At 48.8% G+C, this 24,141-nt stretch overlaps 1 protein-coding gene and 1 pseudogene across 3 annotated transcripts in view; one reads left to right on the top strand and one right to left on the bottom strand.

Moving 5' to 3' along the window:
* Positions 1–24,141, top strand: part of GTPBP1 (GTP binding protein 1) — a 28,141-nt gene that overhangs the window by 665 nt on the left and 3,335 nt on the right. For 2 of the 3 annotated variants that reach the window (XM_036252432.1, XM_036252434.1), the window contains exons 2-12: positions 3,383–3,494; positions 9,585–9,765; positions 10,540–10,888; positions 14,872–14,995; positions 15,841–15,955; positions 17,598–17,742; positions 17,874–18,056; positions 18,830–18,965; positions 19,561–19,739; positions 20,417–20,617; positions 21,727–21,774. In XM_036252432.1, coding sequence (XP_036108325.1) covers positions 3,383–3,494; positions 9,585–9,765; positions 10,540–10,888; positions 14,872–14,995; positions 15,841–15,955; positions 17,598–17,742; positions 17,874–18,056; positions 18,830–18,965; positions 19,561–19,739; positions 20,417–20,617; positions 21,727–21,774 — 1,773 coding nt within the window. Of the gene's footprint in view, positions 1–3,382; positions 3,495–9,584; positions 9,766–10,539; positions 10,889–14,871; positions 14,996–15,840; positions 15,956–17,597; positions 17,743–17,873; positions 18,057–18,829; positions 18,966–19,560; positions 19,740–20,416; positions 20,618–21,726; positions 22,072–24,141 lie in introns of those variants that run through there. The other variant, XM_036252433.1, reaches the window with a different exon arrangement.
* LOC118624892 lies at positions 574–723 on the bottom strand (annotated as a pseudogene).

Raw genomic sequence — 24,141 nt, 5'->3', positions numbered from 1 at the left:
GGAATAGAAAACAGAAAGTAGTCGTTCAGTCGCGGAGAAGGATGTCTGAACTATGTCTACTTTACACATCCACCCAAAACAAAATAGAAATATGGGCAAGACCCATAATCTCGCCATCCTGGGAGTGGAACTACAACTTGTATGAATGGAATAATGAAGGACGTTTCAAATGGTGTCTTATGAGTTTTTGAGAAGGTGGGCAGGAATTAAGGTCTAACCTTCTGCTTGGCATTGTGGGGTTAAAAAAGTAAGTATAAGATGTGGCTGTTGTTTTGAAGGTGCTTAACATTGCTAAAGGGAAAGAATGCCAACTTGGGAGTCAGGGCTGGGTTCTGGTAAAAAACAAAAACAAAAAAGCAAGCCCAAGGTGGGGTCACTAGCCCCCTTGACAGCAAAACAAGACTTAATTGCAGTTTCAGCCCCTCCTAGGTGTGGGATATTAAACTGTAATTTTCTCTAGGACACTAGAGAGGTAATCTGTATGAGAGCCCCCAGCCACCCTTCTCCACCAAAACTGGTGACCTGGCCTGAAACAATCTTTTATCTTGCTAATAACTTTAAAAAAGTAATTTTATGTGCTGCTTCAGGCATGAAGTAGCTCTCTCTGGCCACCAACACAGGCATCAAACTGGGTAAACTAAGGACTATACCATCTGCTTTGTTCCTGACTGATATAGGAACAATACCACCAATCAGGTGTCTCCTTGCCCATTGCCAGGGGGTGCTAATATATTTCCTATAAGAATCTTTCATTTTGTACTACTCAGAGCAGGCCTCTTATTTACTAGGTGGGATGCTGCACAATTCAAGAATGGTTCAATAGAACCAATTAAATCTTCAGATTTACTTGGTTGAATTTTGTTTTTTAACAGATTCCTTTCCTGCCCTGCACTTAAAAAGGCTCTGTGACCTTGGGAAAATTTCTTAACTTCTCAGTTCTCCAGCTACGTCATCTTTTTTCTTTTCGTTTTTAAAATATTTCATTAAAAAAAATTTTTTTTCTTTATTGAAATTTAGAGAGAGAGAAAAGGAGAGGGAGAGAGAGATAGAAACATCAATGAGAGAGAACATGGATTGGCTGCCTCCTACATGCCCCCACTGGGGATTTGGCCTACAACCTGGGCCGTGTACCCTGACCGGGAATCAAACCAGCAACCTCTTGATGCATGGGTCGACGCCCAACCACTGAGCCACACTGGCCAGGCAAAAAAAAAATTTTTAATTGATCTTTTAGAGAGAGAGGAAAGGAGACAGATAAAAACATCAATTTGAGAGAGAAACATCAGTGGGCTGCCTGGTGCACGCCCCCTGCTGGGGTTCAAGCCCAGAACTTGGGCATGTGCCCTGACCAGGGATTGAACTGGGACCTCTCAGTCCATGGGATGACGCTCTATCCACTGAGCCACGCTGGCTGGGGCAGCTACATCATCTTTTAAGAATAGATGGTTGTTGCCCAGCCAGTGTGGCTCAGTGGTTGAGCGTGGACCCATGCACCAAGAGAGGTCATCGGTTTGATTCCCCGGCAGGGCACATGCCCAGGTTGTGGGCCCAATCCCTATTGGGGGCATGCAGGAGGTGGCCATCGGATGTTCTCTCTCATCGATGTTTCCATCTCTCCCTCTCCATTCCTCCCTCTCTAAAAATCAATAAAGAAAAAAAAAGAATAGATGGTTGTAAAAACGAGATATATATAAGACACGTAATATGGTGCCTATTGCATACTACTCAGTAAATGTTTGAAGTGAACTGAATAACTGATAATTCCCTGTGCAGATTAATAGCAGCTACTGGAAGATAGAATACCAATACCCTCTCCTACCTGTTGTTGAAAAGTCACAATAGAGACGTTTGTGACTCTTCACAGACTTTGATAGCAAAATTGCATGAAATTTGGCCAAAACTGGAGAAAACTTGTCCCTACAATCTAAGCAACCAAGTTTCAACTGCTCTTTCTCCCTTTAGTGTCAGCTGAGCACTTAGAAGCCATTGGTCCTGTCTGGTGCCTCTAATGCCATAATGGGGCTGGCCAAGCTGGGAGAGAGGGATGGTCGGGAAATATGTGAGGCAATGTGACATGATGCAAAAGACCGAGGCAGCACTCAAATACAAGCTCTGATGAGTTAACTCGGGAATTATGAGATGTGCTTATAATCTGGATGTTAATTCATGGTCAAGGTGCTGAGGAAACCTGGAAACACAGTGGGAAATTGCAGGGCAGAGTTGCAAAGAGAGTAATACCTTCATTTCCTGACCAGTGTATTTAATATTCCAGAATAGGGGAGTGTTACTTCATCACATAGCTGGGGAAGTCTGCCTCACTAGTTTAAAGTTGAGAAGCTATGTATATAAATATTGGTGATACTGAAAAGAAAAACTGACCATTTGGAGGGAGACAAAGAATGGGTTGATAGATTGATTCCTGAGAAAAAGACTAGAAGCTATAAGTTTATACACTTGCTACAGTTATATGTGGAGATCTGAGGCTCTGAAAGTTTCCAAAGGGAGAAAATTAGTAAACTGTGGTGGCTAGTTTCATCCAAGAATGTTTTTTTGGAATGATTATGAAGAAAACCATACTTACTGAGCTGTGGACTAGATGCTTACATATTATCTTATTTGGTCTTTACAGTGGCCTTAGAGTGCAGGTGGTATTATCTACATTTTGTAGACTAAAAAAGTGAGACTCAGAGAGGTTAAGTTCTTTGTCCAAGGTCACACAAGAATGGTTTAGAGAATGGGACCTGACATGCCTATTGTTAAATGGCCTCCCCAAATATAATGTTATTGTCACAAATTTATAAAATGATGGTGCTAATATCCATCTTAGTGGTAATGAAGTGGTTTTGTTGATGAAGACAAGTATTGCAGCAGTTTTTACTGCCAATCCCTAAATAATCAAGATAGCCAAAGCAAGATGGAACAGAATTCTTTTGTTATTATGGCAACCGTTGATCTTGGGTGGAGGGCATGTCAGTATGGGAGATCTCTGTCCTGTGAGTTGCAAGCTGCAGGTAGAAGACTTTGGCATGTAGGTGTGAAGCACTCACTGCTCATCAATTTCTACCTACAGTGTCAGATTCTCAGTCATTGTTGGTCCTTCCCCTCCTGTTATACAGCAGGAGGCAGGCTGCTCACACCCTCTTTTCTGTGGGTTGTGTTTCAGACATAGTCATTTTAGTACATTAAAAAACTCAACTCATATAAGGCTTTAGGCTCAAAGGCTATTTAAGGAGTGACAGAGAGGGCATGAGGGGGCTTTGTGGCTATTTTAGATTACGGTGCTATGGGATTCAGTCAGGGTCTTTGATCAGGCTATTGATCTGCTTTGGCTGTGGTGCTCTTCTAGTAAGTGTGGTCCTAAGGCTGTTGGTTTCTTTTCTAGCTGGTTCTAGTGAGCCCTACATCAGAGCAGTATGACAGCCTACTTCGGCAGATGTGGGAGAGGATGGACGAGGGATGCGGAGAGACCATATATGTCATTGGGCAGGGATCAGGTGAGCATAGTTTTCCTTTCACTTTATTTTTAAAAAATTATTTAGAGAACATTTCCCATCTTTTACCCACTCTCTTGTTTAGTGTCTGCAGAACTGTTTGGGAGGACATAAAAGTACAATGTGATAATGTTAATTCCCACCTTATTGGTCATAATATGCTTGACTTGAAAGATTCACTTTCCAAGCGGTTTTACAGATGCTTCTTTTCTACCTCTATTTGCATAAAGGGAAATTAAGTACAGAGCAAGGAAACTTCTTGTTCCAGGTATAGAGCAAGTCACAGGTCTAGAATTAAGCCTGCCTTGGGCAGCTCTAGTCTTCCTTCAACCTCAGTTTACAGATCCCATTGCTACTTATTGTCTGCTTAGCAGAGATCTTTTGTGATCCTCCTTACTTATTTATTTTTTATTAATCCTCACCTGAGGATATTTTTCCATTGATTTTTGGGTAGAATGAAAGGGAGAGAGGAAGTGAGGGAGGGAGAGAAAAAGAGAGAGAGAGAGAGAGAGAGAGAAACATCAATATGAGAGAGAGACATTGATTGGTTGCCTCCTGCATGACCCCTACTGGGGCTGGGGATCAAACCTCCAACCCAGGTACATGCCCTTGACTGGAAATGGAACTGGCGACTCTTTGGCCTGTGGACCAACCTAACCGCTGAGCCAAACTGGCCAGGGCCTGTGATCCTTCTTGATGTCAGCAAGAAGGGGATACCCGGAATTCCTCTCTTTAGCAAGGCTTCCTTGCCCCAGACCACACCAACCCACTCAGTGTGGATAGCAGTGCTAACAGAAGCCCTCTCTTCTCTCTGTGAGTTCTCATCAGACATGTAGACTTGTTAATATTCTGGAAGGAACTGGTTATTGTACTCCGGCCTGCTTATTCCATTGTAATGGCTGTTTTAGAGGAAGGCAGCTTCCATAACAGAATCCAGATTTTATCTCGGGCATCCCCCTGCCCTGATCATTCCTAATTTATACTTTCAATAGAAGGCCTACTTACCCTCATCTTCATTATGACATACCTTTACTGAAATGGCAGCTGGGCTTGTTAATGAGTATGAATTTAGTCTGTACCAGACCTTGTCTGTCATCTTTTCAGGAAGCCTCAGTAGTGCTCGGTGCATCATTAAAAGAACAGTTCTCTTTGCTGAATGTAGGCTTTGTAAAGGCAAGTAATAATTTTGTAGACTGAGTTTAAGGTAGAGAAAATTTCAAAATCATTCTTTATTTAACAGATATCTATTAAGTATCTTTTAAGGGCTTGATACTGTCGCAAAGCACTTTTGGATACTAAAATCTGGTCTCTGTCCCAAGAAGGAAAGATGACATAAATACAAATAACCTCAGTAGAAAACAGTATTTGGATATGCTGCAAGAGTGACACTAGGAAGAAGGACTTGGTATCCAGTTACTGCTGTGCCTTCCTTTGAAATGTTTTTCTTATCTATCCTTTCCTTTCAGTCTTTGTTGGCACTGCAGTTTTGTCTTATCTTTAAGAGGGCATGGTCTAAGAGATTGCCTGTCAAGAAAGGGAAGGAGTTGGTCAGCATTGTCAGGTGCTAGAGACAGCAAGGAGAGTTGGGTTCAGAAAAAGTCATTCCCTTTGGTGACTAGGAGATCATTGGTAGCCTTTTGAAAGCTTTGTGGCAGGTACTCATCGGGCCTGCTGTGATAGGAGGAACCATTCAGGGGTCACTTCATGCTTGTAGAATTGAATAAACTGCATCTAGATCAGTTTTGACAAGTGTTGGGACTGTTCTTTGAAGACCCAGGTTCTTAAGACTCTCCTCCCCCTTCTTTAATGTGCACTCTTAGTGAATTTACCATACCGTGGCAACTAACAACTAATTAACCCTCTCATGGCAAAGCGTAAGATGTCAAACATTCATTAACACACCTACACACCCAGGCATTATCTTTGCATCTATCAGTGGATGCTATTAGATTCATAGTGACTCCTTCCTGCTGGAATTCTTCAGAGGTCATAACCAGTTAAACAAGTTGAACATCAAATAGAGGACTAAACCAGATGCTCGGCCCCCAGGGGTTAGCCTCATCACTTGCCTCCTGTGTGTGCCTGGTGCTTCACCTCTGTTTATCTCTTCCTTTGCCTGTAAAAGGAGGATAATGACATTCTTCCCCAACCTACCTCTGAAAAATTTTGTATGAACAAGTTAGACATTACAAATTCTAAACAGTATAGAGGAATGTGCTCTTTAAGTATACATTCCTAATTTAAGATTGATCTTTCAAAAGGAGGCTATCTGGCTTAGTACTTAGTTCAGGGCCTGGAGTCTGGCAGGTCTGAGTTTGCCTACTGGCTCTAACTTATCTTAAAAAGGGGATAGTAGTGGTGTCATGGTGAAGGTTGACACTTGGCACATCATAAGCATTATATAAATGTTAGCTAGTCTTAGTAGTTGCAGTAGTAATTCTTTAAGGGTTCCGGGTTATAGTTGATTTATTGTGAGATTTCTGTCAGAAAGAATCTTGTTAATTTGTCAGATAGTAAGTTATGACTTTCTAAGAGCCGGGTACTCTATTAAAAGTTCAGGAAACAAACCCTGGCCAGTTTGGCTCAGCGGTTGGAGTATTGGCCTGCAGACCAGAGAGTCCTGGGTTTGGTTCCCGCTAGGGACACATAGTCCCCCCCCCCCCCCAAAAAAAAAGTTCAGGAAACAAAAGAGTAGTGTTAAATCTTTGTGGGGAATCAGGAAAGGCTTCAAAAAGGAGGTACACCTTGCATTGGTTCCAAAGCATGAATAGGAGTTTTCTAGGTAAATGGAGTCAATAGTGAGTAAGCAGAGGAAGCCACGTGCACAAAGGCACAGGAGAGCATTGGCAATTGTGGAGTATTTGATGGGCCAGTGGTGAGTCAGTAAAGTAGGAGTGTAGTGTGTGAGATTGAGAGTGTCACTTAGGAAGGTGGGCTGGACAGGTAGGTAGGGCGCAGACCTCGAGGGTCTTTGAATGCCATACAGAAGAGTTTAGACTTTTATCCTAAAAGTCTGGAGAACCTTTGCAGCACGTTGAGCAGGAGAGTGCATATAGAAAGGTAAGTCAGATGGCAGGACTGAGGTCTCACTGAGGGTCGGGCGTGGGTGAATATGTGGCCTTTAGTCATTGGGCCTCTGTGGCTTTTCTCCTTGGCCTTTGTCTCTACTGAGTGAGAATGCAGTGCGTGCCGGAGAAGGGTGATGTGACGGGGCATTTTCTGGAGCTCTGGATGGACTAGGCGACATTGGTCTTTGCCCCCAGGTATAGATTGGGACTTGAAAACATTGCTTTTTGTTGTGTCAGAATTAGGAAATGATGGATAGAATTTAGGGGTCTGGCAAGAATGGCAGGGTTAGCAGGCCTTCTCTGAGGAATACTTCCAGCAAGTTCTCTTGCCCAGATGTCCAGAGCTCAGTTGGCCATGCATTTAGAAACTCTTCAGCCCAACTGCTCCTTCTTTGTTCATTTGGTTTGCATTTTACAAACACTTGAGAACTGTATCTGGGAAAGACATCCTACATAGGGTATCCAGGGAATGTTTGAGTTTGATCCCTGTCCTGAAGATGCTTATGTATAGTAGGGGAAGCCATGCTTCCAAAACACTGTTCCACAAGGTGTAATATGTTGTAAATGCCATAAGGGAGAAAAATGGGTAGGATTTTGACAAGTGGAGATGACTGATGGGTAGGATAGGAAATACATAAGCAAAAGTGTAGAGCTGGAGAAGTACAGGGAACATGGAGAGGGGATGGTGACTGGGCCACTTGTACTGGAACAAAACAGAGAGGGTGTGGGATGAATGGGGAGGCCTTCAAGGAAATGAAACTGAACACTCCTGGGCCTGGGAGCCATTCCAGACTTTGATGTGGCAACATTAGAGCTGTGCTTTGTCTAGGAGCTTGGGCTAGTGTCTGTGCAGGATGGGTTGGAGAAAACAGGGACTGGATTTGCTAAGACCAGTTAGGGGTCTGTTGTGGTGACAGATAGAAAAAGGGCCTGAGTCAGACTTATGGCATTGGGTTGACAAAAAGAGTAGAGCAGGGACAAAGAAAGAAGGGCAGGTGTAAAGCTAGAATCATTGCTGGAGTGACGAGTGTTAAGCTTGGGTGAGTGGAAGGGTGGTGCTGTCTTCAGAAATCAGGAAGGCGAGAAGAGGAACTGGTTAGCATTAAGAGGAACCCTTGCCAGAGGAAAAGGCTCTAGATTTGGGATCAGAAGACCTAAACTCACATGGCCCCTCTGCTGCCTACCAGCTCTGAGTCCTCTCTGGGTTCCATTTACCCCACTGTTAAAAGGGAAGAGTAATGGTTAACTCATAGGGTTGCAGTGAGGCCTATAATGATTTATTAATGGTGTTAGTTTTTGTGCTGTTGTTTAAAGGGGGGGTTGTTGAGTTTAGGCATCGTGCTTCTAGGAGTCATCCAGGCAATTGGAAATTCTGTCTAAAGTTCTGGGAAGAGCACAGTGCTAGAAACGAATGTGGTTTCTTTTGTAGGTTTTAAGGTGACAGTTGAGGCCATAGTATGAGATAGCCACGGGGGATGTTCAGAAGATAGAGAAGAGGGCCACTGGCTGATTACTGGAAAAGATGGGCATTCAGAAGATAGGGGCAGGAAGAGCCAGCAGAGTAGACAGAGAAGGAGGAACCAGGGAGCAGGAGAGTCAGGAGAATTCATGCAGTAGACAAGCAGGGTGGGAGGGAGACCAGCGGTGTCAAATGCTGTTGGAGTCAAGGAAGGGGCATTGGATGAAGGCCACTGATGACTTGAAAACTAGTCTCTTCTAGAGTTCTAAGTAAGATTTGAGAGTAGGTTGGTTATAGTCATCAAGTCCCAATTACTCTTTTGAGACGCTTGGTAGTAAAAGGAGGGACAGAGGAGATAAGCAGGGAAGAGGGGATGGGTTTCCTTTTTCTAGTTTAGGAATGACTTGAACTTGTCTGTAAGGGGAAAGTGAAGGGAAGAGGGTGAGAGAAGGTGCTTCAAGGTTGTTGGGAGGATGGAAAAGAGAAGAGATTGGGCCCATGCTGGGAGGACTCACCTAGGGAAGGAGCAGGGATGCTCCCAGAGACAGGGGCTGGAGGAAGAGCTTAAAGAGTTATTGTGGGAATTAGGACACCAAGGGGAAAGCACCTGATGAAAATTGTCATAGACTCAGTAAATGATTGGTTGATTAGTTCCCTCCTTCCTCATCCTGAGCTCAGACTCATTTTTCCATCTACTTGCTGGACATTTCACCTGAGCTATCTCAGTTAAACATCTATTCCTAAAACCATTCTTAAATTCTCTCCCCATTTTCTTTTGTCTCCTGTGCTCATTGTCACTTGCCTGGATTATTAGAATGACTTCCTAACTGGGCTCCCCCTTTCCGGTCTCTCACTTTTCAGTGCACACTTTCTACTGCTGCCCAAGAGATCTTTCTAACCCACAGCGATCTAATCACGTTCCTCCCTTGCCTAAATCCCCAAGGCTTCCCATTGCCTGGTACATCATGTGTTTTGCTGCTGTCTGTCTGCTTAACTGCTTCCACCTCTTGTGGCATCTCCTGCCACTTGACATCCTGCTCCCCATCACTGAGCTGCTTATCGGCCCCTGAATGTGCTGTGATCTGCAGTGCTCCATGCTTGTCTGCTCTACCTCGGACGTCTTTCCTCTTTCTCTGTGGGCCCATTTTTCACACTTGGGGACTCAGCACCCTGCAAAGCTGTCCTCCATGCAGTGCTAGTTGCTCAAACTTTGTGTTCTTTTTGTACAGTTCTATGGTACAGTATTCAAGCTGTGTTGCTGTTAATTAATTTCCTGTCCCTCCCGCTGGGCTGTGAGCTCGCTCAGGGCACCTGTATTCCCAGGACTCAGCATGCAGCTTGGCACAAAACCCAGGAAAGGCTCAATGATTACTGTTGAATGAATTAATATGTCCTGCTTAATAGGGAAGCCTGTGGCACTATTATTTATTAACTCTGTGTGTGCCCAAGTTACTGAAAAGTGTCAGGTAGAGAGCCATGTTCTTCTCCAGTGCCTAGGGTGAGGCCTTTACTAGGGCTTGACTCTCTAGCTTGTTGGAACACTGATGTCTGGGCTCTTGTCACCAGATGGGACTGAGTACGGGCTGAGTGAAGCTGACATGGAGGCCTCCTACGCCACAGTGAAAAGCATGGCAGAGCAGATAGAGGCTGATGTCATCCTCCTGCGGGAACGTCAAGAAGCTGGGGGCCGTGTGCGTGATTACCTGGTCCGGAAACGAGTAGGAGACAGTGACTTCCTGGAGGTCAGGTGAGGCCTCAGAACAGTTCAGGGGTCCCTGCAGCATGAGTTGTGATTGAGCCTTTGACACCTAGTATGTCAGCTTCACCCCTTCCCTTCTGAGGCACGGAAAGAGTATCCAGAGACACAATAGGGCCTTTCTCTATTTGTGCATTTCCCCATCCCTAAATATTTCCACTTGGCAATAGTGGGAGAGAGGCCAGCCATATGCTCTGTGGGCTGCATTTTCTTTCTTTTTTCCTTTATTGATTTTAGAGAGAAAGGAAGGGAGAGGGAGAAAGAGACAGAAACATCAATGAGAGAGAACATCGAATGGCCGCCTCCTGCAGGCCCACCACTGGGGATTTGGCCCACAACCTGGGTGTGTGCCCTGACTGGGAATCGAACCGGCAACCTCTTGGTGCATGGGTTGACGCTCAACCACTGAGCCACACCGGCCAGGCTGCGTTTTCTTTCTTATCAGCCTGTGAGGCTAGAAATCAGGGTGATGGAGAAGAGCATTTTGTGCCTCTCTTTTTGGGGCCCTTCTCCAGCAGCTTTGGGGAAGCTAGTGGAAGTTAAGGAAGAAAGCCACTGTGGTGTGAACCCAGTTCCTCCTGAATTACTCTTTCTGCTCCCTGGAGAGTACCTCCAAGAACATTCCCGATATGCTTATCCATGAGTAGAAGGAACAGTGAGCTGGAGAGGCTCAGGAGCAAGCCTTTTCTTACAGATTCAGTTAGTGGGTTTCACTTCGCTCACCCACTAACTCTCATGTGGATGTCTGGATTCATGTACACGCAGGGTAGCAGTGGTGGGCAACGTGGATGCCGGCAAAAGCACACTTCTGGGGGTCCTGACACACGGGGAGCTGGACAATGGCCGAGGCTTTGCCCGCCAGAAACTCTTCCGCCACAAACATGAGATTGAATCTGGTCGCACCAGCAGTGTAGGCAACGACATCCTGGGCTTTGACAGCGAAGGCAATGTGGTGAACAAGCCGGACAGCCATGGTGGCAGCCTGGAGTGGACAAAGATTTGTGAGAAATCCACTAAAGTGATTACCTTCATTGACTTGGCTGGCCATGAGAAATACCTGAAGACCACTGTCTTTGGCATGACGGGCCATCTGCCGGACTTCTGCATGCTCATGGTAAGTGCGGCCCTCCCCAGGAGGGCAGGCTCCGGCGGGACTCTCAAGGGTGTGGTTAAATGCAAGTGTTTGGAATTGTTCAGAGGCTGAAGCCTGTTGGTTTGGGGCTTTGACACTGGGTAAGGATAACAAGTTTTGCCAGGGATGTCCAGTCCTGAACTCTACAGTCGTCTGAAGGGATGTAACTTGATCTCCTAGGTGAGGCTCAGAATGATCCCTTAAGGAAAAACCAAGGTATTTGTAGACATCTGATTTTTTTTTGGAGAGACATAGAGGAGGGTTTCTCCTAGGGTTTACTTATTACCTTCAGAAATATTTTCTTCGGGGGTTGGGCTGCTTTGAGGAGATGACACCAGGCGGTACCCTCAGAGAGGGGAGGCTGGGGAAGAACTGGAGGAGAGCACAGACAGCAATCAAGAGGGGCCTGAGAGGTGGCCTCTTTCAAAGCCTGGGATGAGTGTACTAGTTGAGGGGATTCTGCGTGCCTGGCATTGTGCTGGGCCTGAAGATAGAGCAGTGAGCAGGGCCAGCTGGGCTCCCAGAGAGCTTACAGTCTATGGGAATAGATTTTTAAGCAGCTCATTTACATAGATGAACTGAAAAGGAAAGGGAGCAGAGGCCTGTGTTGGATCACGTTGCTAAGCTTGTATTTGGGTCCCTTTGATCTTCTCCCTGGACAGAGTGGGAGTCTGTGGGGCCCACAGCCCCGGTGGCAGCTTCACAGCTTTCAGAGAGAGCGAGCAAGCACGTTTTTCTTTGGCAAGTCCTTCTTGAAGCCCTTCCCCATATCCCATTCCTCCAGCTGCTGCATTAATAAGTGTAGTAAACACAAGCATCTGTTCAGAGCAAACTCCATCAAATTGCCCCAAACCACAGATTCTCAGGCAAGGTTTCCCAAACTGGAGACTGGAGAGGCGGGGCATATGGAGGAACACTTGTGGGCTCTGCCCAGGGTTCTTGGGATCTCAGTGTGATTTCATTTCCCATATTTTTGATCATTGCAAGGGACCATTACCAGCCTTGACTGAGCTAAGGAAAGATGCTCTATAAGAGGTTTCCAAGGGTCACGCATTTGATTCCTAGACAAGGGCATGTACCTGGGTTGCAGATTTGATCCTGGGCCCTGGTTGGTGTCATGCAGGAGGCAACTAATTGTTGTGACTCTCACATTGATGTTTCTCTCTATCTGTCTTCCTCCCTCTCTTCCACTCTATCTAAAAATCAGTGGAAAAATATCCTCCGGTAAGGATTTTTAAAAAAAGATTCCTGCTTAAGAATTTGTTTACGTAAGCTGACCTTCACTTGTACTTGAGGCCCGCATTTGTAAGCTGAGGGCCAGAGGAGTTTCAGTGGATGGTCCATGGGGCGTATTGGGGGAGGGTGGGTATTAAGAAAGGTATAGACATCAATCAGTTTAAAATTAGCACTTTACGTCCGGCTGGTGTGGCTCATCGGTTGATCGTTGACCCATGCACCAAGAGGTCGCCAGTTTGAATTCTGGTCAGGACACATGCCCAGGTTGTGGGTCCGATCCCCAGTGGGAGGCATGCAGAAGGCAACCAGTCAATGTTCTCTCTCATTGATGCTTCTATCTCTCTCTCCCTTCCTCTCTCTCTCTCTAAAATCAATAAAGAGAAAAATAAACAAACAAATAAATTAATTAATTAAATGAGCACTTTTCTGACTGAGCTATAGTGAGCAAGGCCAATTATTGAAAATATCTTCACCCATATGAAATGTTAAATATTATCTGACTTTTGGGCCATGATTCAAATACTAAAAATTTTCTGTAGAAAATAATGAAATATTTTATTATTGTTCTATGTCAATCAGTTTCCAGCGGGCTGGGGGTAGGGGGGAGGGTCTTTAAAATATATAAATAGAGCAGTAGAGCTCTTTAGATTTGGAAGAGCAAAAGCAAGTCTGGGTTGGGTAAGAAAGGTTGGAGGGAATGGGAAAAATTAGGGAAGATAATGGAGGTGTTTTGGTGTAGGTGGAAGGGAGCACAGGTATGGGACATCTGTGTCATTGGGTGGTGGATCACCTGTGAACTGTGATGATCACATATCATGGCAATTTAAATTAATTTTGTTTTATTAAGTAACACATTTATATGATACAAAAATAAGGTACCAAAAGGCTTCTAGTGAAAAGTCTCTCTTCCTCACTCTGTCCAGTTTCCTATCAGAGGCAAGTAGTATTGCCAGTTTCTCATGTATCCTCCAGAGATATCTGTAATCATATTAGCAAAAGTAGTATATATTCTCTCCATCCAACTTCAACATTCAGAAAAGTTGAAAGAATAGTATAATGAATACCATAAATTCGCCACTCAGATTCAACAGTTAACATTTTGCCCTACTTACTTGTGTATGTGATGGATGTGTGTGTGTGTGTGTGTATGTGTTATATTTTGGCTTAATTATTTGAAAATAGATTATAGACATTATGACTCTTCATCTGCAAATACTTCAGCACACAGCTCCTAAAAGTAAGAACTGTCTCCTACTGTTATTGCAAGCAAGAAGGTGAACAAGAGCTCCCTCATCTCTAGTCTAGAAGTACTGATGTTTCTCAGATGTTCCCCAACTGTCAGACATCTGCTTTTTTTGAACGGTAATCCATTCATCGTTTTTTAAATGGTAGCATGTTATATACACCTTGCTTGTATCCCCTAAAAAACACATTTTAGAGCCCTCCCGGTTTGGCTCAGCAGTTAGATCGTCAGCCCACGGACCAAAGACTTTCGGGTTTGATTCCCGTCAAGGCCCTGATCAGGGTTGTGCAGGAGGCGACCAGTCGATGTGCCCCCTCCACTCTATCTGAAGATAAATAGAAAAATGTCCTCGGGTGAGGATTTAAAAACACACACACACACACACACACACACACACACACACACACACAACACATTTTAGAGATTATCTCCTATCAGTAGATAAGAGTTTCCTCTTTTCTTGTGAGGCCCACTTGTGCTTGTGCCATAATTTATTTATTTATTTATTTTTAATCCTCACCCGAGGATATTTTTCCATTTATCTTTAGATAGAGTGGGAGAGGGAGAGAGAGAGAAACATCGGCTGGTTGCCTCCTGCACAACCCGACCAGGGCCGGGGACAAACCAAAACTGAGGTACATGCCCTTGACTGGAATTGAATCCACGACTCTTTGGTCCAGGGTCCGACACTCTAACCACTGAATGAAACTTGCCAGGGCTTTGCCCTAATTTGTTTAACCAGCCTTTGTGGCGATATTTAAAAACGTTTATGCCCTGGCCAGTTTGGCTCAGCGGCTAGAACGTCAGCCCACAGACGGAAGAGTTGCGGGTTTGATTCTGGTCAGGGGCACGTGCCTCATTTGCAGTTCGGTCCCTAGCTTTAGTCATGTGTGTAGGTGGCAACTGGTCGATGTGTCTCTCGCACATTGATGTTTCTCTCTTTCTCCCTCCCACTCTATTTGAAGATAAATGGAAAAGTGCCCTCTGGTAAGGATTTAAAACAACAACAAAAAAACCCGTTTATTATTATAGGAAGGCAGAGTAACAGTAATAGCAGCAGCCATGGCTTGAACACCTAATTCATGCTAGTTGTGTGCTGGACCTCTGACATATGTTTTATTATGACATTTAAACCTCAAGTGACTCTCTAAGTGTGTATTATTCCCCCATCTTATAGATCAGGATACTGAGGGCCAGGGATCTGAAACTGAATTCACTTTGATGACCCGAGACTATTATTTTCCCAGACTGTTTGGGTTTGTCTTTTTTATTGCTTCCAAGTCTTCTCAGATTTTGATGTGCCATGTTGTCAAATCAGGTTAAAGCAGTCTGTTACTGGCCTGAGACTGGTGTCCCCTGTGTCCTGCTTTGATGGAAGCCTCAGAGATGGGAGCTCTTTCTTACTCCAGCAGTTGTTAAGTCTCTGTGCCAACCAGCAGCAACCTCTGTCTCCCTTGCCCTGACAGTTCTTTCTGTGTTGGGGCAGGTGGGCAGCAATGCTGGCATTGTCGGGATGACCAAGGAGCACCTGGGCTTGGCATTGGCACTCAATGTGCCTGTTTTTGTGGTGGTCACCAAGATTGACATGTGTCCTGCTAACATCCTGCAAGGTAAGTGGAGCCTCCAGCTAGCAGCTGTCACCCACTGTGGCTCCTTGGTGGTCTGCTGCCAGTGCTTCAGCCCAGAACCTTGCTTCCTTATCTTGTCCTCAGACCGGGCCTGAATTTCCCATCAGCCCAGAATCTTCTGCTTTCTCCCCTGTTCAACTCTTGGTCTGAGCACAGCCTAGAATTATCATCTGCACACTGTTCTTTCTGGTTCCAGATGCAAGATTCTTGAGATCCTTAATCTGGCACCTCTTTCAGATGGCCCTGACAGAAGGGGCGGGGTTTTGCCATCTAAGCTGGATATATGTGGTAACACTGGGGCAAAGGGTCTGAGAATCTTTGACCACCAGAGGCTTCAAAACAGGGTTGCAGGACTAGGTCTTCATGCATTTCTCCCTCATTGCTGCAGGTGGTAGAAGAGAATTAGGGGAGATAGCCTTTTGGAGGGCCTCATAAGGACCTCTGCAGGTGTCTAAATGTCCTAGAGATCCTTCTGTCAGATTCACTTTGTTTTCAGGAAGCAGATTATTCTGAGAAGAACATTGTCCTTATGGATCACCCCACCCCCACCCCAAGTCACTTACTAAAAGGATTCAGAGACTAGAGAAATCCAGCGGGTTTCAGACTCGTAACCTTAGCAGACAGGCCCCGTCTGTGCTCTCTTCCTACTCGAGCAAGCACGCATCCACCCAAAGTTTTGATCCTCTCCTTTGCTTCTCCAGGCATTGTGGCATTTAACATTGTCTGTCTTCTGCTTGCAGCAGTAATGAGTGGACCTGTCTTGCTCTGGAAGCCTGGTCAAAGAGAAGGCTGTGTTCCCCTAATTCTGTTCCATTTCACCCTTTAAGAAACCCTGAAGCTGTTACAGCGCCTGCTGAAGTCTCCAGGCTGCCGGAAGATCCCTGTGCTGGTGCAGAGCAAGGATGATGTGATCGTGACGGCTTCCAACTTTAGCTCTGAGAGGTAATAGGGTGGGGAGCGCTCACTTCTGGGCAGGTACAGACAGTGGATGAAACAGACTCTTGTGGTCTCTGCACAAGGTCTCCCAGGCTGGCAGTATTGCCCAGGGGCTATTTCAGGTGACTCACATTCTGAGGAGCTAGCCTCGCTGAGGTCGGAATCCCAGCCGAGACTTCAGTGTCCTTGTCTGTGAAATGTGCATGATGTTACCTTCTCCATAGGGCTCTCATGAGTGTTGGGAATGACGTATAGAAAGCACTTAGCGATGTGCCCAGCTGCCAGCCATTTTTATAACTTGTACATTTGTATAATGTTATTTCTCAAAAGCCTTTGAATCACAAATCACTTTAGATCTTTACTCATTAACACATCCTTTGATTCCATATATATGTTTTGGAAATCTGCTTGTGCCAGGTTCTTCATCTAGGCATTGAGGTTTCAGAGTTAACTCGGGCACTATCCTTGTCTTCAAGGTGGTCAGCTCCTTGGTCAGAGATACTTTTTAAACTTTGTTAACTCTGTTCCTTCTCCCAGAGTCTTGGGGCTGCTTAGAGCCTTCCGCCTTCTGGCTTGGTCTGTAGTATAGGACCCTGGCATTTTGGCCTATTGGCTCTGCCCTGACACTGTCTTCAAGTACCACCATTTGGTGAGCAGAGGGGTTACATTTCAGCCGACACATTTTATCTTTTAAGTTTTATTGATTTTCTTGTTTTGTTTTTTTTAGAGAGAGAGAAAGAGAGAGAGAGAGAAGCATCCACGTGAGAGTGAAACATCAGTCGGCTGCCTCCTGCAGGCCCCCTACCAGGAATCAAGCCCGAAACCCAGGCATATGCTCTGACTGGGAATTGAGCCAGCAACCTTCAGTGCCCAGGACGACGTCCAGCCAACCAAGCCACAGTGTCCAGGGCCAGCTGCCCCATTTTAATTCACTGGTTTTCTCTGGTGCCTGTTCTGCGCAGGTGCTCTTCTAGAAGCTATGGGGAATATGTGATTCCTGATCCTGAGCAGTGTGGTTCACTCTGGATAGGAGGTATAGAGGCCACTGAGATAACTGATGGAAAGTCAGACTTAGTTACATGTAACAGACGCAAAAGTTCAAGAGCTGAGAGACAGCGAGTCCCCTCTGGGAAGGGTCTCCTGGAAGCAGCAGCCTGGAGATGTGCCCTGGAGGATGAGAGGATGTGGCAGGATGAAAAGGAAGGACTTCAGTCAGGAGGATCAGAGTGAACACGGGGTAGAAGGGAACCAAGCTTTTAGGAGAAACTAAGGTTTTCCGGTCTGACTGGAATATAGGACTTTAAGAGGAGTAAGCCTGCAGACAGGTTGGGAGAAGGGATGCAGGCCACTTTCTCGTAATGGTGAGGGGATTAAAGATTTCAAGCAAGCATGCGTGTGCTTTAGGAAGAAGCAGTTAAGAGTGCCTGAAATAGGGCAGTGGTAGAGAGACAGAGAGAAAGGGGCAGGGTTCAGAGACAAAACTGAGTAAGAGGAGAAAGCCTTACAGTCAGCAGGGCAGAAGGGTAGGGCCCTGGGAGGGGGTGGGGGCAGTGGGGCCATCCCAGGAGCCCTCCTGCTGCTCCCATCCTGTGCCAGGCAGGAGCTGGCCTCCTGAGCTTGTCTTTCTTATTCTTCACCCTCCACTTAGGATGTGCCCGATATTCCAGATCTCCAATGTTACAGGCGAGAACCTAGATCTGCTGAAGATGTTCCTCAACCTCCTCTCCCCCCGCACCAGCTACCGGGAGGAAGAACCTGCTGAATTTCAGATTGATGACACTTACTCTGTACCAGTGAGTGGCTTCTGGCGGACTGAGCAGGGTGGGAGGCTGGGCAGGCACTCCCTACAAGGTGTGTTGGGTTGGGTCTGTGGTGGAGAGGGGCTAAATGGGGATAGACTTACTGGGCCAGGTCTTCTCTGCAGGGCGTGGGGACAGTGGTATCAGGGACAACACTCAGGGGCCTGATCAAGCTGAATGACACTCTGCTGCTGGGCCCAGATCCTCTGGGTAACTTCCTGTCCATTGCTGTCAAATCGATCCATCGAAAGCGCATGCCTGTCAAGGAGGTGCGGGGGGGCCAGACAGCCTCTTTTGCACTAAAGAAGGTGAGTGTCAGTAATACTAATACTCCCTTGGGAGTCCTCCGCATTTTACTAGGCTCTGGGCCATCTCCAGTCCTCATGGCTGTTCTGCAAGCCGGGGGTTACTGACCTTACTTTTAAAGATGAGAAAACAGGCTTAGAGAGCCTGCGTGACATGCCCGGGAGTACACAGGTAGTAAGTGCTAGAGCTAGGACTTGATCCCAGGCCTGCCCGCCTCCTAAGTTTGTTCTCCATTTAGTGCCTGAGCTGAGTGTCCTGAGCTCAGTTGTGAGGTCAGATAGGCATCTCCCTGCTGTGTTGAAGGTCCTTCTCCATAGGGCCATTGGGATCCATGCCAGATCCTCTTCCTATTCAGCCTTCTGTCCCTCAGGGGTTGGGGTGAGTGCTAGTTCTAGGATCACCTCCCTTTTCCACCAACCAACAAAGTGGGACTTTCTTTATTTCCTCCAACAGTCATGTCATACTCTCCCTGTTCATTCCGCCTAATGCCTGCCTGCCTGTGCCCTTACCACCCACTTAATTCTTACCTGTCCTTAAGGCCCAGCTGAAATGCCACTTCCTGCATGAAGCCTTTCCTGACCCCAAAGAGCAGTGTTTAAGCTTCCCACCGAGCACTAACTGCTGCCCAGAAGGCCCGTGGATCACATCACTGCAGTGAGGGCAAGGCCGAGTGGGGCTGGTCCTCATTCCCAGGAGGACTCCTAGACCTCCAGAACCAGGGGTGAAACCTGAAGGCACATTGTCCTTGAGGTCTGGGATTCCCTCTTTCTTTCAGATTAAGCGCTCATCCATCCGGAAGGGCATGGTGATGGTTTCCCCCCGTTTGAATCCCCAAGCATCCTGGGAGTTTGAGGCTGAGATCCTCGTCCTCCACCACCCCACCACGATTAGCCCGCGCTACCAGGCCATGGGTAGGTGTCTAAAGGGGTTGCCACCCCAGGAGGCCCCCTACTCTAGCTCTCTCTACAAAGTGCTCCAGCAACACAAACCCCCGAGTTTCACCTCTGTCCAAGAGGCAGGTCTTCCTGCTTAGTGATGCTCTCTTTTCTGCGCACGAGCTGTAGCGTTTATTCAGTCCTGCAGACAAACCGAGTGCCAGCCGTATACCTACTCAGTGTCTGCTGATGTGGCTGTGTGCCAGGTATTGCCAGATGCTGGGGAAAAAGACCAGATAGGCAAGGGGCCTGCCCATAAGAAGCCAACAGTTTAGAGAAGGCACACATGCAAACACGGTGCCCCGCATTCAGGAACAAGGACCATCGGTCCAGGGACAGTTGGGGTCTAACTGGAGGAAGAGTGAGGAGAGTTCAAGGCACGATCAGATCTCAGTGCAGCCTCGGTTCACTCGGCTTCTCCAGGCCTCCCTGAGGCCTCGGCGTGCTGTAGCTGGAGCATGTTCATGCTTTCACGCACTGCCTCCCCTGCCCTGCGGCTACCGGGTGGCTCAGCCTGTCCTGACCCGGCTACCGGGTGGCTCAGCCTGTCCTGACCTGGCTCCGTTGGCAGTGCACTGTGGGAGCATCAGGCAGACGGCCACCATTCTGAGCATGGATAAGGACTGTCTACGCACTGGGGACAAGGCCACTGTGCACTTCCGCTTTATCAAGACACCCGAGTACCTACACATAGACCAGCGACTGGTGTTCCGGGAAGGGCGCACCAAGGCTGTGGGCACCATCACCAAGGTAAGGCCGGGCAGATCTCACCTGCCCCCAGCAAACACCAGGGGCCTCTAGACCCTGAGCGCAGCAGGTGCTTCTTGAGAAGCTGTGCAGAATCTCCTGACCTGTCGGGGCAGAGGGGCCAGTCTCTGCCGTGGGAGAGCTGGAACAGCGCATTTCTTCTGGGTGACAGTTCTTGAGATTTCTGATGACCGCACCCCAAATGTTTCAGCTACTGGGGTAGTCACTTGGTTTCTGGGAAGCCTGAAGTTAAAATTTGCCCCAGACTCTTGTTGCAGGGACAGCAGGGTCCTAGGGCTGGAGATGCAGTTGATGGTCTGAGGAGCCTTAGCAGCTTAGAAAGCAGAGCCTTGGGTTCAGCTCACCTGGCTCTGGCAGGCTGGGCCTCCGTCTGGGAGCTGGGCTGAGTGGGCGGGGGCTGAGGGTCCCCGACTGTCTGAAGGAAGAACAGCCAGAGCAGAGGACAGGATGGAGTCCTACCTGGCTGGGCTCAGGTAGCCTGGGACTCTGTGGGGCAAGAACATCTCTCCCTCCCTCTGCCCCTGTTGTGGCCCGCTCCCCCAGGACCCGCCAGGCCAGGCAGTGAGAAGTCCCTGAGAGAGGGGGCGGGGGAGCGGGCAGCTGAGCTGATGCCACTGCCTGCAGCTCCGGCCTCACCCTCACCCCCTTGGCCCCTGCAGCTCCTCCAGACCACCAACAACTCTCCAATGAACTCCAAGCCTCAGCAGATTAAAATGCAGTCGACGAAAAAAGGCCCCCTGACCAAACGAGAAGATGGGGGTGCATCTGGAGGGCCAGCAGTAGGGGTACCCCCTCCTGGAGATGAAGCTGGCTCTCTAGGGGCTGCACAGTCAGCTGCGTCCAGCAGTCTCCAGCCAACGGTGAGCGTGCCTCCTAGCCAGTCCTGGACCCCTGACCACGGGGGGCGGAGTACAGGCAGGGCCAGGGGGTGTGGCTGTCACAGTCAGTGGAGGTGACATGTAAGAGAGCTTCAGGCAGCCTTCGCCCACTGCCACATCTGTGCATAGACAGAATGTGTTCCGTAGCTCCAGGCTCCTGGGTGCTTTCCGAGTGGGAGCTATTTGCCTCTGAAGGTGCTGTTTTCAAACTTGGACATGTGGCCTATGTACAGTCAGTGTAACCGGGCCCAGTTAGCATTTGGCTTCCACATTTCAGTTTCCCTTTCCTAGTAAGAATAAATATTGTTTGTGTGCGTGTGATGTGTCTGTGCACTGTGGTCCAAAGGGTTTGAAAATCGCTGCCTTGGAGGCTCTCCTGTGTCCTCTCCCCTGACATGATGCCTCCTGAGGGGTTGGTGGCCTCGGGCCCTGTGTCACTGTGGCTGTCACTCAGCATCCCCTGCCAGCTCTGTCCCAGGGTGTCTCCTGGCACCCCCTCACCTCGCTCCTTCCAGAGTCTCTCAGTCTGACCACTCTTTGGAGAAGGAAGCTTTTGCCTGGACCTGTCCTTTCTGCTCTCATACATTGAGCTTTTCTCTGGCTCCTGCATTCCCTCTTTTTAAAAAATATTCTTCTTTATTGATTTTAGAGAGAGGAAGGGTGAGGGAGAGAGAGATAGAAACATCGATAAGAGGGAACATCGATTGGCCACCTCCTGCATGTCCCCCACAACCTGGGCATGTGCCCTGACCAGGACTCGAACCGGTGACCTCTTGGTGCATGGGTTGACACTCAACCAGTGAGCCACACTGGCTGGGCACGTTTCCTTTCTCTTTCCACCTGTCAGTTGTGGTGGAGTTGGCTCCTGCTTTCTCTGTGCTTCTCTGAGCACGAATACCCTTACCACATGACCCGCCTGCCCGGCAGGTGGCAGGTGGGCAGCGCTGGCCCTTGCTCCGTCTGATGGGAGGAGGCTGGGATCACATTGCCTGCCCTTCATCTCCTGCCCCCCTTCCTGCTGACCTGCTCCTTGCTGCCCTGCCCCGTGTCCAGTGGCCTATGGCTTCTCAAGCTCCTTCTTTCTCTTTCAGCTCAAGCCCAGCAGCGGGGGCCGGCGACGAGGGGGCCAGCGTCACAAGGTGAAGAACCAGGGGGCTTGTGTGACTCCTGCCAGTGGCTGCTGAATGTTCTGTCTCCTCTCCACCCAAGGGATCCTTACACTCTGTCCATGCTCCATCGGATGGGCCAGAGCAGCGTCGCGCCCTCCTCCGCCACAGTGGAGCCTCCTCATTCCCCCACCCTGGTTTCAGGGGTGTTGTAATTTATAAGCTGAGGAAGGTGGCCAGACTTCCAGAGCACTGACCATCTCTCACCCTCTTGTCCACCTTCTTCCTCACTCCGTCTGTACATCTGGGCCCTTAGTTTTCATTTTTATTCTCTCTCGTGTTGGGGGGGGGGAGGGATGGGGGTGCAGGAGCGTGGCACTCAGGGCCCTGGCATCTTCTTTCTCCTTCTTCATGGCTGGCCACCAGCCTCCAGGAGCTGACCGCTGGCCCATTCGTCTGTCCATCCATGTGTGTGTGTGAGAACCTTTAGGGGCTGTCAGGAGCTGAAGGTGCCCCATCCCAGGGCTGCTCTGCCCGGAGCCCTCCGGAGCCGGCCTCAGGCGGGGCTGCAGGTGTGGGCTGCTGCTGCCAGCTCAGAGGGCGCCTCCTGGGACTCGGGCTTCTAGCAGGGTGGACGGTGCTGGCTTCCTCTTCTCTCCCTTTTCTCCTTCAACCCCAAACAGGTAATGCCAAAAGCTCTTAAATTGTAACCTGTAGATGTGTGGAGGGGAGAGGCAATTGGATTGTAAGGTCCTCCCTATCCCTAACTCTGACCCTTGCCACTGACCCAAGACAGCTGGTGGCTTTTCTTTCCCCTTCGAGACAATCCTGTGTTTGCCTGCTGGTCAGGGCAACTCCTGCTCTGGAGTCTGCTGAGCCAGGGCTCTCGCCTCTCCCAGGAGCTGTCTCCCACTTGGACTTCGAATCTTATTGGGTCTTGGGGCACTGATGACCTAGACCAGTGTCACCTGCTCAGGGTCGTGCTCACTAGCACCTCCTTTTGGTATGGTGTGGGGTGTTCCTCTGAGCCAGGCTGGGACTGGAACCCCTCTTCCCACCACACCTTGGTCACGTTGCCCCTGCATGACCGCTACAGGAGCACAGCAGTGAAGGCCTGAGCCCCAGGTTTGGAAGCCCCAACTGGGATACAGGGAGGCAGGTCCAGACCAGCACAGAGCAGTAAGCCCTCTGGAAGAATCTGCCTGGGGTGGGGGTGCCAGGACAGAGATGGCAGCGTGGGCCCTGAACCAGCCTGGTCTGAGTTGTGGACTGAGGAGCGGAGATACGTTCTTTTTCTAGCCGGGGCAGACATCCAGCTGGCTGGGTCCTTCCTCAGCCTTGCCTCCCGCTTGTCCCCAACCCTACTCCTTGCCTTCTGCTCCTAGACTGCTGGTCCCCTCACCTTCCCTTCTCCCAACTGTTTCTAGTCACCACTGACCTGTGGCCGTGGACTGACCAGACCAGCACACAAGTGTTCAGGTGGATAGTGTGTTCCTGTCCTCCCCCTCCAGGTGGCCCAGAGCCCGTCTCAGAGCAGGGGGGTTGGACCCAGCATCTGTAAGGCAGGCGTGGCTCTGCCCAGGCCCTTCCACCGGCCCTGACACAGGACGAGTGGCCAGCCTCGCTGAACTTTCCTCCATGGCAAGAGGGGAATGCCTGCGTGCCTACGAGGGTTGTCAGGGTTTAGTGAGGGGATATGGTGAGGCCCTGATGTGCCCGGACGTGGGAGGCACCTGGTGAATGGCCACCACGCTGCTTACCACCCGTACTGATCCCCAAGCCCCATAGCAGAGGCCACAGCTGGGGACAGGCTTGGAAGGAGAAGTGTGGCTTCGATTGTTATGTGGCTGGGCTGTGCCAGGTGTCTCCCTTGCTTCACATTATTTGAGGGAGGTGGTCTTTGTGCCATTCTTCTAGTGAAGGGAACCAGCTCAGAGGAGCAGTGCCACCGCAGGCAGGACCCCGCCCGGCCCTCCCCCAGCCACCCCGGGAGCTCGGCTGCTACCATGTCCTTCGGCCCCTGCTTGTTCCTTTGTCTATTGGCTGTTTCCCTCTCACTTCTTGACTCTGGTTCTGCTTACAGGGGTTCTGCCCCCGAACCCTTCAGCATTGGAGGGCTCCAGCGTTGGGCAGCCCCCTCCGTCCCCACGGCGGGTGCTGTGGAATTGGTGTTTCCATAGGGCTTGGCGTGGTAGAACCTCAGAACAGGTGGAACCTCATTTTGTTTGAACTCTTCAGCCCCTGTGAGCATAACCACTTTGCGTTTGGAAGCTGTGGCCGCCATCCTGGCCTCTGCCCTCAGACATTCAGGAGGTTGGTCTGGGTCTGTGTGGTCACCAAGCCACACCTACCAGTGGGGGGCTGACAGTGCAGCGTCTCACTGTCCTCAGCAGGGACAGC

This window comes from Molossus molossus, unplaced genomic scaffold (assembly GCF_014108415.1).
Source record: "Molossus molossus isolate mMolMol1 unplaced genomic scaffold, mMolMol1.p scaffold_m16_p_10, whole genome shotgun sequence".
Classification (NCBI taxonomy): domain Eukaryota; kingdom Metazoa; phylum Chordata; class Mammalia; order Chiroptera; family Molossidae; genus Molossus; species Molossus molossus.
This window is presented reverse-complemented; position numbering and strand designations above follow the sequence as displayed.